This window comes from Cupressus sempervirens, chromosome 10 (assembly GCF_028749045.1).
Source record: "Cupressus sempervirens isolate cs-2001-9-10 chromosome 10, ASM2874904v1, whole genome shotgun sequence".
In the NCBI taxonomy this organism is placed as follows: Eukaryota; Viridiplantae; Streptophyta; class Pinopsida; order Cupressales; family Cupressaceae; genus Cupressus; species Cupressus sempervirens.
In genome coordinates, this window is record NC_143127.1 from 793,355,562 (window position 1) to 793,370,610 (window position 15,049).

The 15,049-nt window shown below is 34.8% G+C and overlaps 1 protein-coding gene across 1 annotated transcript; it reads left to right on the forward strand.

Annotated features, from left to right (window-relative positions):
* Nucleotides 1-9,724: 9,724 nt before the first annotated feature.
* Nucleotides 9,725-12,346, forward strand: LOC149536303 (laccase-4-like). The gene is made up of 6 exons (XM_089807535.1): nucleotides 9,725-9,918; nucleotides 10,068-10,219; nucleotides 10,316-10,560; nucleotides 10,652-10,780; nucleotides 10,876-11,829; nucleotides 11,933-12,346. The coding sequence occupies exons 1-6, from the start codon at nucleotides 9,799-9,801 to the stop codon at nucleotides 12,064-12,066; spliced, it is 1,734 nt and encodes a 577-aa protein (XP_089663661.1). The 5' UTR covers nucleotides 9,725-9,798; the 3' UTR covers nucleotides 12,067-12,346.
* Nucleotides 12,347-15,049: the final 2,703 nt, after the last annotated feature.

Consider the following 15,049-nt stretch of genomic DNA (forward strand, 5'->3'; position numbering starts at 1 on the left):
ACTCTAGTTAATTGATTTAATTAATAATTTCACAACCAAACCATCAACCCAATGAATATTAGTTGACTAATAACTAAAAGTCAGCCATACAAAAATATTCATGTTCATAGTTCAATAATAATAACTTGCTAATATTTAATGACAAGCTATATTGGAAATCTTATTAATAGATCACATTCATCATTCTTTATGAATACTAATGTTTCCTTAATTAATTCGTATTAATGATAGTCATTTCAAGATAAATTTCAATTGCATAATATAATTATATTGACAAATCATTGAATATTAATTGATTAAAAATCAATCATACGTCAAACCAAAAACTAATATCTTTTACAAAACTTTAATCATTAAATAAACTCCACTAGATTAACTCTTATCGTATTTATTGATAACTAATCAAACCATTATTTATTAATAGTTTGCTAGTCCTTACAAACATTAATAAATAATGAATTCATCAAACTATAACTACTTGATCTATAGAATCCTTCCATATACTCATTAGTTAATATTATACTAACTCTTAACACCATTAAGGTAAATCGACAAGTTCTCTAATAATACATAACATAACAATTCTACTTATAGTAATGTTATAATAATAACTCCATGTCAATTAATCCATTACCATTACATTCTCTTCATTTAAAATTGTCATTTCTTAAATTATTTAATATATATTAAATAATATTTAATATACATTAAATAATTAATATTAAAAGTCATCCGTTCTCTATTGAATTCAATATCTCTATCCATCAGCTCTATTTACAAACTTTCCATTAAAAATCTTTATTAATTCATTTAGAACATTCTTATGTCTTTAGACTAATTAAATAATTATTAAATTCTAATTATATTGCTTTGATATATTATTTTTGTGAAATTTAAGCATAATGAACTTTTGGTTATGGAAAATGGAAAAATATCCGTCCTTGAATAAAATAGTCCCAATACGAGGGCCGTATCTCCCTAATGAACTGTTGGATCGGGCTAAAATTGAAATATGTTGGAGAGGGCCAAGTTGCGCCAATTCTGACTAGAGCGATCAAATAAATTCGATCATGATAAAAAGTTATGAATGACTGAGTTTGAGTCTATCCAAGGGGCAGCGACAGGACAATTTATGATGAATTAAGAATTTCCTCTTAAAATAATTGTTCTCTAAATTTCACCATAAAAGGGTTTGTTCATACGCATCTAAAAATATAATTGATAGAAAAATTTCATCTAATCATTCAAATTTTCACCATAAAATTCCTATTTTAATTCCAAATCTTGTCTTTCTAATTTAATATAAATTCAAACTCTAACCCGATTCAGATCTAATTTCTTTCCTAAATTGAAGCTAGGGTTTTCTAATGAGTTATGTATTGATTTCTTGTTAGATTGTGGTGACTGATCAGGAAAGTACTATACATACTTCATAAATAGTGGGGTTCGGAACATCGCCCCAAATTTTTTTTTTGGGCCGTGGCTGACATGGTAGCCGACATATTATGGCCGACATTTGGCCGACATGTTATAACCCTAAAGCGGTTTAATACTTGTATAAAAAGGCTTAGGGTTGGGTATTTTTCATTATGTTGTGATGCGAAATTGGTTCTTGCGGCGGTATTGAGCTGTAAGGGATTACGGATTATAATCAGGTAGTAATCACTGGATTGTAATAAGATCAGACTTTCTATTTGGTGCACGTAGCCCAGGGATTGGGTGAACCACGTTAAATCTTGGTGCCTTGTGTTCATTTCTATGTGTTCTATTATTTTCTGTTATTGGTTATATTTGCATGTAGTTTTTTATTTCTGTCTGTGGTTTATCCTAACAAGTGGTATCAGAGAGAGGTTGTTTTTTAGTTATCCTTTGTAGGAAAGTCTCATGGTTAATTGGGAGTCTCACAGTTGAGTGGGAGTGATGGCAGATGAGGGTAAGCTGAGGGTTGACAGGTTTAATGGGCATAACTTCTAGTTATGGAAGATGCAAATGGAAGACTATCTATATTAGAAGGATTTATGGAAGCTGTTGGAAGGCAAAGCCAAGAATCAGGGAACTATGTCAGAGGTTGAATGGGATCTTTTGGATAGAAAGGCACTCAGAAGCATTCGGTTATGCTTGGCACCATCAGTGGCATTTAATATTACAAAAGCAAAGATGACAGAAGATTTGATGAAAACCCTAGTGACACTGTATGAAAAGCCCTCCGCTTCAAACAAGGTATTTCTCATGAAGCATTTATTTAATATGAAAATGGAAAAAGGTGGATCTATTGCAGATCATTTAAATGAGTTTAATACTATTACTAGTTAGTTATCTTCTATGGGTATCAATTTTGATGAAGAAATTAGGGCTCTCTTGATTTTGTGTTCTTTGCCTGAAAGCTGGAATGGCTTGGTAATGGCGATGACTAATTCTGTTCCTAGATCTAGTACCCTAAAATATGATAATGTGATCGGTGTTGTTTTGAGTGAGAAAACTCGTAGGAAATCCTCAGGTGGATCTACATCAGGAAGTGCTTTGAATGCACAAAGCAGGGGCAGAACAACTGAAAGAGGAAGTAACTCTGGAAATTGTGAGAAATCAAGAGGAAAGTCAAAGGGGAGAAGGTCTCAATCGAGAGGACCAAATGATTGTTGGTACTGTGGGAAACCAGGGCACAAAAAGAAAGATTGCTGGAATCGAAAGAAAAATGAAGGAAATAAATCAGATGGAGACAAGGAGGCAAATGTGGTAAGTAACAAATCTGAAGAGGATGCTTTGCTTCTATCTTTAGAGAGTGTTGATGATTCATGGGTTTTAGATTCTGGCGCTTCATTTCATGCTACACCCCATAGAGGTTATTTCATTGATTATGTCCAAGGGGATTTTGGGCTTGTTTATTTGGGGGATAATGAAACCTGTCAAATTGTTGGAAAGGGAAAAATTAAGATTAAGTTGTAGAATGAGAATCATTGGCTACTACATGAGGTAAGACATGTTCCAAAGCTGAGTAAGAATTTAATTTCAGCAGGGCAACTCGGTGATGAGGATTGTGTAGTTACTTTTAATGATAAAAAATGGAAGGTTTCAAAAGGTTCCCTTGTAGTAGCAAAATGTGTGAAAGTAGGCACCTTATATCTTTGTACAGGTCATATTGTTCCTTCTACTTTGATTGTTTCAGAGAAAAATGAATGTTCAGGAACAATTGCTGCAGTTGAACAAGGAGAACAAATAGCTGTTGTAGATTCTGATACAGCACTGTGGCACAATAGACTTGGGCACATGAGTGAGAAAGGTATGAAAGTACTTCATTCAAAGAAAGTTTTACCAGGTCTAAAATGTGTGAATATGGATTTCTATGAAAGTTGTGTGTATGGAAAACAAAAGAGAGTGATTTTTGTAAAGACAGGGAAGGAAAACAAAAAGGAGAAATTAGAGCTTGTGCATACAGATGTATGGGGACCGGCTTAGGTATCTTCCCTTGGTGGCTCTCACTATTATGTTACATTTATTGATGATGCAACTAGAAAAGTATGGGTTTATTTTCTTAGACAAAAATCTGATGTATTTCAAACTTTTAAGAAATGGAAATGCTTGGTTAAAAATGAGACTGGTAAGAAATTAAAATGTCTCAGATGTGATAATCGTGGTGATTATTGTAGTCATGAATTTGAAGATTATTGCTCCACTAATGGTATTCATAGACAAAAAACTTTTCCAAGGACTCCACAGGAAAATGGAGTGACTGAACGCATGAACATGACTATAATGGAGCGTGCAAGGAGCATGAGGTTGCATGCTGGGTTGCCCTTACACATGTGGGCGGAGGCTGTTAATACTGCAGTATATTTGATTAATAGAGGTCCCTCTACTCTTTTGGGCTATGGTATTCTAGAGGAAGCATGGACTGGTAAGAAGGTGAGTTATTCTTTTCTCAAGACCTTCGGTTGTGAAGCTATTGCTCATATAGAATCTGAAAATAGAACCAAGCTAGAAGCTAAATCAAAGAAATGTGTCTTTGTTGGATATGGCATTAATGAATTTGGTTACAGGCTTTGGGATTTTGAAAATCTTAAAATTGTTAGAAGTCGAGATGTCATATTCAATGAGAAAGTGTTGTACAAAGATCTGTTGCAGCAACATGAGAAGAAAGAAGATGATTATGTAGTGCTGGATGATACTCCAAAAGTTGATGTTCCAGCCATTCCTCATGATGTGCAACAATTGCAACAACAAATACCACACACAGTAGTAAATGTTAGACGGTCAACAAGGCAAATTAGACCTCCACAAAGGTTTTCTCCCTCTTTGTATTCTATTTTACTTACTGATGCTGGTGAACCTGAAAGTTATGATGAAGCTGTGCAGGTGGATACTAAGATTCAGTGGGAGTCTGCAATGAAAGATGAAATGGACTCTTTGCTGAAAAATAAGACATGGGATTTGTGCAAGTTGCCTGCAGGTAAAAAGGCTTTACAGAATAAGTGGGTTTACAGGTTGAAAGAAGAGGAAGGAGGTAAGAAAAGATTTAAGGCCAGGTTAGTTGTAAATGGATTTGCACAGAAAAAGGGAATTGATTTTGATGAGATATTTTCTCCTGTTGTTAAAATGACTTCAATTTGTACTATTTTAAGTCTTGTGGCTACTGAAGATTTGAATTTAGAGCAGATGGATGTTAAAACAACCTTTCTTCATGGTGATTTGGATGAAGAAATATATATGGCTCAGCCACAGGGTTTTGAGGTCAAAGGTAAGGAGAACTTAGTGTGCAAATTGAAGAAAAGTTTGTATGGCTTGAAGAAAGCACCTCGGCAATGGTATCTAAAATTTGAAAATTTTATGCATGAGCATGGATATAACAGGTGTCATTTAGATTATTGTGTTTATTTTAAGAGGTTGGATGATGATAGCTACATTATTTTATGTCTATATGTTGATGATATGCTTATAGCTGGGTCTAACATGCATCATATTAAGGGGCTAAAATGCCAGTTAGCACATGCATTTGCTATAAAGGATGGGGGCAGCAAAAAAAATCCTTTGTATGAAGATTTGTAGAGATAGGAAGCACAGAATCTTGACGCTATCTCAGGCTGATTATGTTGAGAAGGTGTTGCAACGTTTCTATATGGAGAATGCTAAATTTGTCAGCACACCTTTACCTGGTCATTTGAAATTGACTAAGGAGATGTGTCCCAAGACACAGGAGGATCAGATGTCCAAGGTACCCTATGCTTCAGCTGTAGGAAGCTTGATGTATGCTATGGTATGCACTAGGCCAAATATTGCACATGCAGTGAGAGTCGTTAGCAGGTATATGAGTCATCCATGATTTGAGCATTGGAATGCTATCAAGTGGATTCTCAGATATTTGAGAGGGACATCCAATAAGTGTTTACACTTTGGAGGCTCTACTACTGATTTACAGGGCTATGTTGACTCAGATTTGGCAGGGGATATTGATACCGGGCGGAGTACTACAGGTTATGTCTTTACTGTTGGTGGGGCAGCCGTGAGCTGGGTTTCTAGGTTAAAGAAGATTAATGCTTTATCCACTACAGAGGCAGAGTATGTTGCTACTACAGAGGTAGCCAAGGAGATGATATGGCTTCAGTTCTTCTTGGAAGAATTGAGACATCCTTAGAAGGATAATTATTTGTTTACAGATAGTCAAAGTGCCATTCATCTTGCTAAGAATTCAGCTCTGCATTCTAAGACCAAACATATACAGTTGCGGTACCATTTCATTCGGTCAGTTTTGGAGGATGGACAGTTAAAGCTGGAGAAGATACATACCAATGACAATCCAGCAGATATGTTGACAAAGGTTGTAACAAGGCAGAAGCTGAACTCCTCTTCAGCTTCAGTTGGTCTTTTAGACTAAACATGAATAAAAGAATAGCAGAGTCCAAGGTGGTTTGATCCAGTGGGAGCCCCATGTGGTAGTTGATTGCTACAGGATCAGTCTCCAAGTGGGAGATTGTTGTTTAGTGTGGAGCCTGATCAGTCCCCAAGTGGGAGATTGTTAGATTGTGGTGACTGATCAAGAAAGTACTGTACATACTTCATAAATAGTGGGGTTCGGGCTGACATATTATGGCCGACATATGGCCGACATGTTATAACCCTAAAGCGGTTTAATACTTGTATAAAAAGGCTTAGGGTTGGGTAGTTTTCATTATGTTGTGATGCGAAATTTGTTCTTGCGGCGGTATTGAGCTATAAGGGATTATGGATTGTAATCAGGTTATAATCACTGGATTGTAATAAGATCAGACTTGTTGTTTGGTGGACGTAGCCCAGGGATTGGGTGAACCATGTTAAATCTTGGTGCCTTGTGTTCATTTCTGTGTGTTCTATTATTTTTTGTTATTGGTTATATTTGCATGTAGTTTTTTATTTCTGTCCATGGTTTATCCTAACATTTCTTTTGCAAGCAAATAAATACATATCTAGATTCCAATTTCAAATTACAGATTCAATCATAAAGAAGTTTCAGACACATTTAATAGTCACGAAGAAGACTAGAAAAGAAAGAGTGCAAAGGGAATATGTGAATATCATGAGTGCACTTGGACACTGATGCTAATTTTCCATGCCTCAGAAGTCTATAGAAAGTCCCTTCCTTCTTCTCATACACAATTCCTCCAAGATCCAAGCCAACCGAAATTCCCACGTGACTAGAAGTACTAGAAGAAGCATAGAAGCAAGTAGAAAATATATGAGCATATGAATCTTCTCCAATACATGTAAGCTTTGAAGCTTCCATTTTACCTTTTAGCTTGTAGCTTCCATTTAAGCTTTTATTTAAGCTTTCATTTAAGCTTGTCCAAACACACTAGGAGAGCCTCTATTTAAAGGCCTCTAGGATGCATCTAGAGTGTCTCTAGAAACAACAAGAAGATAAGCATGACAACTAAGCATAAGTCTTCTCCAACCTTCTAGATGAGTCTTAAGGTTGTAGACACCATGTGCTCAAATAAAAATGCTAACTTCAAAGTGTAGACAACTAGTGCATTCTTAGAGTGCAAACTCCAGTGTTGTCTACATGACAACTCTCGAGAATTTGCCAACTCTTATGTGAGCAAATATTAAAATAATGCACATTAATTAATTTAATATTTACTTTACTCTTTCCAATTAAATTTATTTATTTATTAAATCTCATGCACTAACTTTAATAATTTCACTTTTCAATCTTAATATATTTATATTTTAATCACATGAAATCTAGAATCTTTTAATAATTTTAAAATATATTTTCCACTTTTAAATTTCATTTTCCAAAACTTTATTGCTAAAATATTTATTAGCTTTAATAATAATATTATTTAGTCATTTATTTAAAAATGAACTCTAAATATATTATTATTAAAATAAATATTGTCACATTCCAAATTTAAACTTTTTGACTTTTATTTTCAAATTTAATTATTTTATTTAATTAATTTTCCAATTAATTAAATAAAATAAATATTAAAATATCATATTAATTTTTCATTAAATTAAACCATTAATTAAATCTTTTAATTAGGCTTAATTAATAGAAAATACATCAAAGACTCACAAGGTAAAAATATGAAAACCCATCATAGCCAAAATACATACAAAATCAAACCAAGGGTTTAAATCACGAATTACATCATCTAACACATTTGGAGGGTACTCAACTCGGATACTTGTCCTAATTTTCCAATAAGAACAAATGGCTTAAAGGGTTGGGATTTGGACTTGAGAATTTATCTCCCCTCTCTTATTATTGAGATAATATGATAGGGTACGCTCATCCTGGCAATTCAGGGAAGTCGATACCTGGTACCTGCAACCTGCATAAAAACCACAATGTACAAGCACAAATATACTAAACTAAACAGGCAATGGTAGGAAGTGGTGCATCGTGTAGATCCCGACTAGCAGGTGACTATGACTCCCTTCCTTAACCACATCAGACATGCCATACAATAGCAAACACGCAAAGCAAACACACACACCATACACATGCAAGTATGGGGTAAGTATCAATAAGAAAACACATATGATAATAAATCATCTAATCTAATCATCATTAATAACTGCAAACACTGAAAATAATCATCATGCATACATGAAATGCAAAATCTAAGTAATCTCATCACATAATTAATTGAATCCATAGCACAACATCTGATAATCTCAAAAGAATGTTGCTAACCAACAACATAAAACTAGCTCTAAAAGAGTTCAGCAATGATAACAAAATGCGAACTAGGGGCAGGCACTACACTAGAAAAAAGAGTTTAACTTTGTTTTGTCTTTAGTGCATTTTACCTAGAGATTAGCCTATCCTAAAGACAAAAGAACTGTCGTAGCATGAGCAGTGGGACAAAGTTTCATGTCAGAATCGAAACCCTGAGGCCTTAACTGCCCTCCACTGTACCTTAGAATTTGTGCCTACTATTTTGTTTTGTCTTGGATCATCATGCCTTCTCTTGCATCAGAATACTAAAATTTAAACCTTCATCATCTCTCGCCACAGAGATACCCAATCACAATATAGAAAAAATGTATTTGATTAATATAATAAATATAGAGTCTAAAACTCATGCAACTTAATCAAAACAAACTTTAAAAAGAGAGCAATTTTTTTAAGAAAAACGAATCATTATTGGCTGCCAGAATTCACTTTAATCACTGTTTAAGAAGAACTCTTGACAATTGTTCTCTACTCGTAAAGGAACTAATAATACTCACACTTAATAATTTAATATTAATTAATTAATTATAGATATTTTTAAATTAAAAAATAAATATACTATACAATAATTTTTATTTATTTTGAATTTGTTATGTGTGTGTTTCCTTTCAGTTATATACACTTAAACATTTGAAAATCACACATTTATATCATTTTTCAATCTGTATATTGAACTTTGTAAGCCTTTTCATAAGAAATATTACCTCCTTTTAAGAATTTACGTTCAGCAGAGGGAGAAGACTAACTGTGTACGAAGGCTCAGTCTGTAACGATATCTTGCTTGAGATTTCAGATATTAGTGTTGCAAATTATAATTAGAGAGTTAATATTAAAAGTGCTTACAGAATTATCGTAGAATATTGCTGTTCAAAAGAGACAATATACACACCAAAAAACATAAAAAATAAATGTTGGGAATCTTAGTCTTATCTATTTCACCCCAATGCAAATATTCTATCTATCATTTACATCACTGTGGGCCTTTCGACAAACATAACATTTTGGTCTAATTTGCAGCGAAGTACAATTTAGTCCGAGAATGGTATAAACAATGTTGCGAAGAGGCAGTGAGGGCTTGGACATAAGGACTTTATTTCGACCAATCTGGATTGAATAGATGGGAACCAGCATAGACTTCAGTTACAAAGATGTGAGCAGTGGTTGGTATACCGGCATAGACTTCCTTCACATGGATTTGAACGACAATGGAAAACATGGCGTGTTCAACGGGCACATGCTTACCTTCGCTGCCACTCCAGATAGAAAGCCCCACCTTATCTCCATAACAAACAAATACTATGAAAGGTGAAGAAAATGAAATAGGTTAATACAGTTTCCAACAATAAATTCATATAGATTTATACAGTTACCAACAATAAATTCATATAGATTTATAATTGTGTTAAGATGTCAGTATTGCATACCAACTTACACAACAAAAGTAAATAGACATCATAGCTGATTTAACTCCTGTATCTATATATACAAGCAGATTTTAAAATCTTAAGTACGAAATAATTCGGCAAATACTTATTATTTAGCCTGTTTAAGTTGAGATCAGACTCTGAAAGAGGAACTATTGAATGGTTGTGGCAATGAAGACTTCTAATGGCCGCCTCCTGTTACCAGTTTTGGCATTGTGGTTCACCGTTCAAACTGTTTTAGGGAAACACCCTGTGACTACACGCCACTACAGTTTCAACGTAGGTTATTAATTGCTGTGGAAAGAGTTGAATGTTATATTGTTTAGAATAGCACTAGTTTAATTTATAGCGTGGGTGATGTATTGTTATGGAAAGCTTCATTCGTGGTCAGATTGGTTTATTTCTTCCTTTTCTTTAAATATCTACAGATCCAAATGAAGAATGTTACCCGACTTTGCACAACGAAGGCTCTGTTGACTGTGAACGGCCAATATCCAGGCCCTGCAATAGTTGCTCGCGAAGGAGATCGCGTGGTTGTCAAAGTAACAAATAATGTTCAAAACAATGTCAGCATACATTGGTACGACTTTCTACTACATATATATGCCATTGCTTCAAACTCACATGTATTACATTAACTAGTGCAGCTAATGATTTTTGATAAGACGTTGCTCAGGCATGGAATTCGGCAGCTTAGATCTGGGTGGGCGGATGGTCCTGCTTATGTCACTCAGTGCCCAATTCAAACTGGACAGACATATGCCTACAGATTTATTGTCAAAAGGCAGAGAGGAACACTGTGGTGGCATGCCCACATCTCATGGTTACGAGCAAGCTTGCATGGGCCCATCATCATCTACCCCAAAAAGAATGTCTCATACCCATTCCCTCGCCCACACCAGGAAGTTCCAATCGTTTTTGGTATGTTATTCACTACTTCTGATTAATGTGTTATTCACTACTTCTGATTAATGTGTTAAAATTTAAAATCATGTTGCGTTGCAATTTGCAGGAGAGTGGTGGAATGCAGACACAGAGACTGTTATTAATCAAGCAATGCAAAGTGGTGCACAAGCTAATGTGTCAGATGCGTATACCATTAACGGACTCCCTGGGCTTATGTATAACTGCTCCGCCAACGGTGAGGGTGGGCAATTACAATTGATGAAGCAGAAAAGCTAATATTTATATGTATAAATGTAAATGTAACAAATGCTTAATTCATGTCTAATGCAGATACATTCAAGCTCAAAGTGATCCCTGGGAAAACTTACCTACTCCGTCTAGTTAATGCTGCGCTCAATGATGACTTGTTTTTTGGAATCGCCAACCACACCTTGACTGTGGTAGAAGCTGACGCTGTGTATGTGAAGCCTTTCCAAATCAATGTTGTTCTGATCACTCCTGGGCAGACTACCAACGTCCTCTTGACAGCTATGTCTCAGCCACCAAATGCCACGTTCCTCATGTTTGTACGTCCTTTTGCTACGGGTAGTGCAGCTTTTGATAATACAACCAGCGCTGGAGTTTTGGAGTATGTTTCCAATGCCAGTACCTCTTCTCTTCCCATGATGAAACCAACGCTTCCAGCCCCCAACGATACCTCCTTTGCTGCTAACTTCAGCCAAAAGATGAGAAGTTTGGGCAATCCGAAATTCCCCGCAGCAGCTGTTCCTCTGAAGGTGGATAGACAGTTCCTATTCACAGTGGGGCTTAGCCTAAATCCATGTCCCCAAGGACAGACATGCCAAGGTCCCAACGGCACCAAATTCGCAGCCTCCATTAACAACATATCCTTCATTCTTCCGACCACCGCCCTTCTTCAAGCACACTACTATGGTCAGTCCAATGGAGTTTACAATACCACTTTCCCCGACAATCCGCCGTTTCCTTTCAACTACACAGGCACGCCGCCGAACAACACACAGAGCTTCAACGACACAAGAGTGGAAGTACTTCCCTTCAACACCAGTGTACAGCTTGTTCTGCAGGACACCAGCATTGTGACCTTCGAGAGCCATCCTCTGCATCTGCACGGCTTCAACTTCTTCATCGTGGGTCAGGGTACGGGAAACTACAATGGAAGCACTGACCCCGCTAACTTTAACTTGGTGGATCCTCCCGAGAGAAACACAGTGGGAGTTCCAAGTGGAGGTTGGGTGGCTCTACGGTTCCTGGCTGATAATCCAGGTATTGTTATATATTTATTTAATGCTAGCTTCACCTATCTAAATGAATGATTTGTGCTTAATTCGTATAAACACATCCAATATTTGTGTGTATATAATTGCAGGGGTGTGGTTTATGCATTGTCATCTCGAGCTCCATACGAGCTGGGGATTGAAGATGGCATGGGTTGTTTTAAATGGAAACGGTGGAAGATCTCAATCTCTTCTTCCTCCCCCGAAAGATCTTCCGGCCTGTTGATCATTTATCCTTTGCCTTGAATTAGACTATGCATTGTGGGCTTAGCTATTCAAATTGTGTATTGTCGCAACCTAGTTTGCAAACGATAATGAGAACATTCTTGTTTCAGTTCTCTAACATGCATGAAAGAAGAATGTATGTTTCTCTCAACTCTGTTCTTTCAAGTTGATACAATTTTCTAGTCATTTTTATCCCTTCCCAACGAATGTGCCTATCAGAAGTCTATTGTTTGTTGAAAGAAAGTTTTAGTGATTTTGCAAATTTAATTTTGTTTTCTGTTTCCAGCTCGTGATTCAAAAAAGTTTGTATATTGAGACTGATATTTAGTTGTGGAAATAGGCCACTTGCATTGGAATATATCAGCAGTGAGGCCAGAGTTAAATTACAATGACGGAGACCTGTCACCGTGGATTTTTATTAAAAAGTGAACGGCTAAGAGAGAATTAAATTCAAAAGCTTGTTAGAGAAATTTTAAAATGTATGAAAAATTATTGCATTAGTATTTTATTTATTTTATAGCATGATTCGTAGCTTAATATAATATGATAGTATATTGGAATCGTATATGACTGTGATTTTTAATAGTATATAATAAAATTATTCTGTATGATACAATTTATTGTTAAATTTTATATATTTGAAAAATAAAATTGATTTATTAAGATGTTACAATTGTTTTAAAGTAACAATTTATTGTAGATATTGTAAACATATGATTATAAGAGTTTTTAAATTTATTGATGTGATAGAATATTACCTCACATTGTTTCAGGTATAATAATTATTAGTTTTATTCTTAAAATTTTAAATTTAAGTTTACAATTAGTTTAGATTCTTTATATATACAATTAAATCGAGAGCTATTTATATATTATTTCCTCTCAAGAGGACTATCAAATTTATTTTGGAGGCATATGTAGTCTAGTTTGGATTGAAATTAGTAGTTTAGAATTTACAAGTTTGACTTAATTTGACTCATCGAACATTATGATATTGCTATCAAGATTTAACTATGTAGTTTTTGAGTCAAACTCATTGAACATTGTCAAATGCCTTAATGGATCTCAAAATCATACTTGAAACATTACAACCTTAACATTGAAATGCTTGAATCTTCTAAAATCCTTGTTCACTAACATTTATCAAGAAGGGAACTCTATTATTGATGGCTTACTAATGTTGGAGTTAAACAATCTAGTGAGAAATGTTGGGAACCAAATGACATCATTACACATAATATAAGACTATTTATTCAAAATGTCAAAAATAACTATTTATTTGGAGACATTTTTTGAAATGATGCTGTTAGACTCTAAACCCATGTGAAGTGACATTATGAAACTAATCATTATTATGGTCCACCTCCACATATTCAAATTTATGATCCCCTTATTTTACATTTGATTTATGTTATTGGTGTTGGCTTCTTGGTTTGTTGCACCATAACATGGGTGGCTATAGGAACCACACTAAGCCTATAATGAAGGCATTTAGAATAAATTATTTGTCAGCAACCTTAATCCTTTTATAAATCTAAGCTACATGGGAATAATCCATAGGCTAAAGGGGCATTTGTAGAAGGTTCGAAGGATGTGGTGCTTAAGGTGTTTGGAATTGAATTTGTAATTTTTAAATAATTGATGGAAAAGGTTTCTTAGACACAAGTCAAGGGTAGGAAGGTTTCTTAGGGAAAAAAATTATTATTGATGAAGTTCTATTGATCTTCTTTGAAAATTGTGAAATATACCATGTTACGTTGTATATCTATGGTGGATATGCCAAGTCTATAATCTCATTTATGGTAAGATATTTATAGATTGATCATGAGGTATGTAACCCTAAATGGCTACTTTAGATGCCTTTCATGAATCATCTTTTCATCTTAAACTTTTTTAGATACAAACTATGTGTTTTGATTCCCCTTTACATGTTCTATTCACTTTCTTATCATATAAATGTACATAGAAAGAATCCCTAGTAGTTTATGTTACATAATGGCTTAATCATCTTAATAATGCACTTTCCTAAAATAATATTGGTTTTAAGAGACCTCGTAATGGATTGGGCTAAAAAGGATGTTAATAATTTTTAAAATCTCAGTCCTATGTGCTAGAGGATGTTCCTTTAGAGGATGATGGTTTTCTTCATCTCAATAAAAGGATAAATCCAAAAGTGGAGACTAAGTCCTGCCAAAATTTATTATATCTATTAATGATGATTATAAATATTCCTCTTTGGTCAAATGTGCCCCTCATTCTATTAACACACTTGAACTGATGTACAAGGTAAAGGGAAGGGGAAGGGTTTCTTCTTTATATCACCTAAAGAAAAATTGAAGCACCAACCAGCTTCTCATCCTTCTCAAGATACAAATCTAAAACATAACATTATTCTTGGTGAAGAGGTCTTTATGCATTCCATACCCATAAATGAAGGTAATTAGAAACTAGATGTTAATAATCCAATGGAAAGGGTGCTCCTATGAAAAAGGGACATTAGATTATGATAGTGTTGACAATGAAAAGAGTGTCAAACATATTATAGATGACTATTATTCTCTTTTATTATGGATTATTTCATTAATAAATACCCTCAAAGATCAGGGTCTCTTATCCTCTAATAACTAAAATGTTTAAAATATTATGGTAGCTAATTATTGTATGTGCTACAAGCTAGGGTTTTGGTTTTACCAAATGATCAACCTATTCGAGGTAAGAGTATCCTTGCTTGGCTAGCAATCCTATAGGGTGGTGTGGTTTGACCTTGGAGTTGGAGGACTCAGTCAAAGAATGAAGTGTGACTTGGTTGATAATGAGTTGGTTTGGTTGATGTGTTAACCAAGTGACTCAGTTAATGAAGATGTTCAACAATACTAGGAGCTTTCTTTGCTTTGGGAGTTTGGTAATAGTTTTGCCCAAGAAAATTGGTCAATGAAGGGTCTCTATTTCTTTTGGAGGACTCAACACATACTGGTACTTGATTA

Excerpts from the sequence above, each read along its gene's own strand:
- LOC149536303 (XM_089807535.1), top strand. The coding sequence starts at position 9,799 with ATGGTTGTGGCAATGAAGACTTCTAATGGCCGCCTCCTGTTACCAGTT. Across the intron at positions 10,561-10,651 it reads GGAAGTTCCAATCGTTTTTG|GAGAGTGGTGGAATGCAGAC; the intron begins GTATGTTATTCA and ends TGCAATTTGCAG. Across the intron at positions 11,830-11,932 it reads GTTCCTGGCTGATAATCCAG|GGGTGTGGTTTATGCATTGT; the intron begins GTATTGTTATAT and ends ATATAATTGCAG.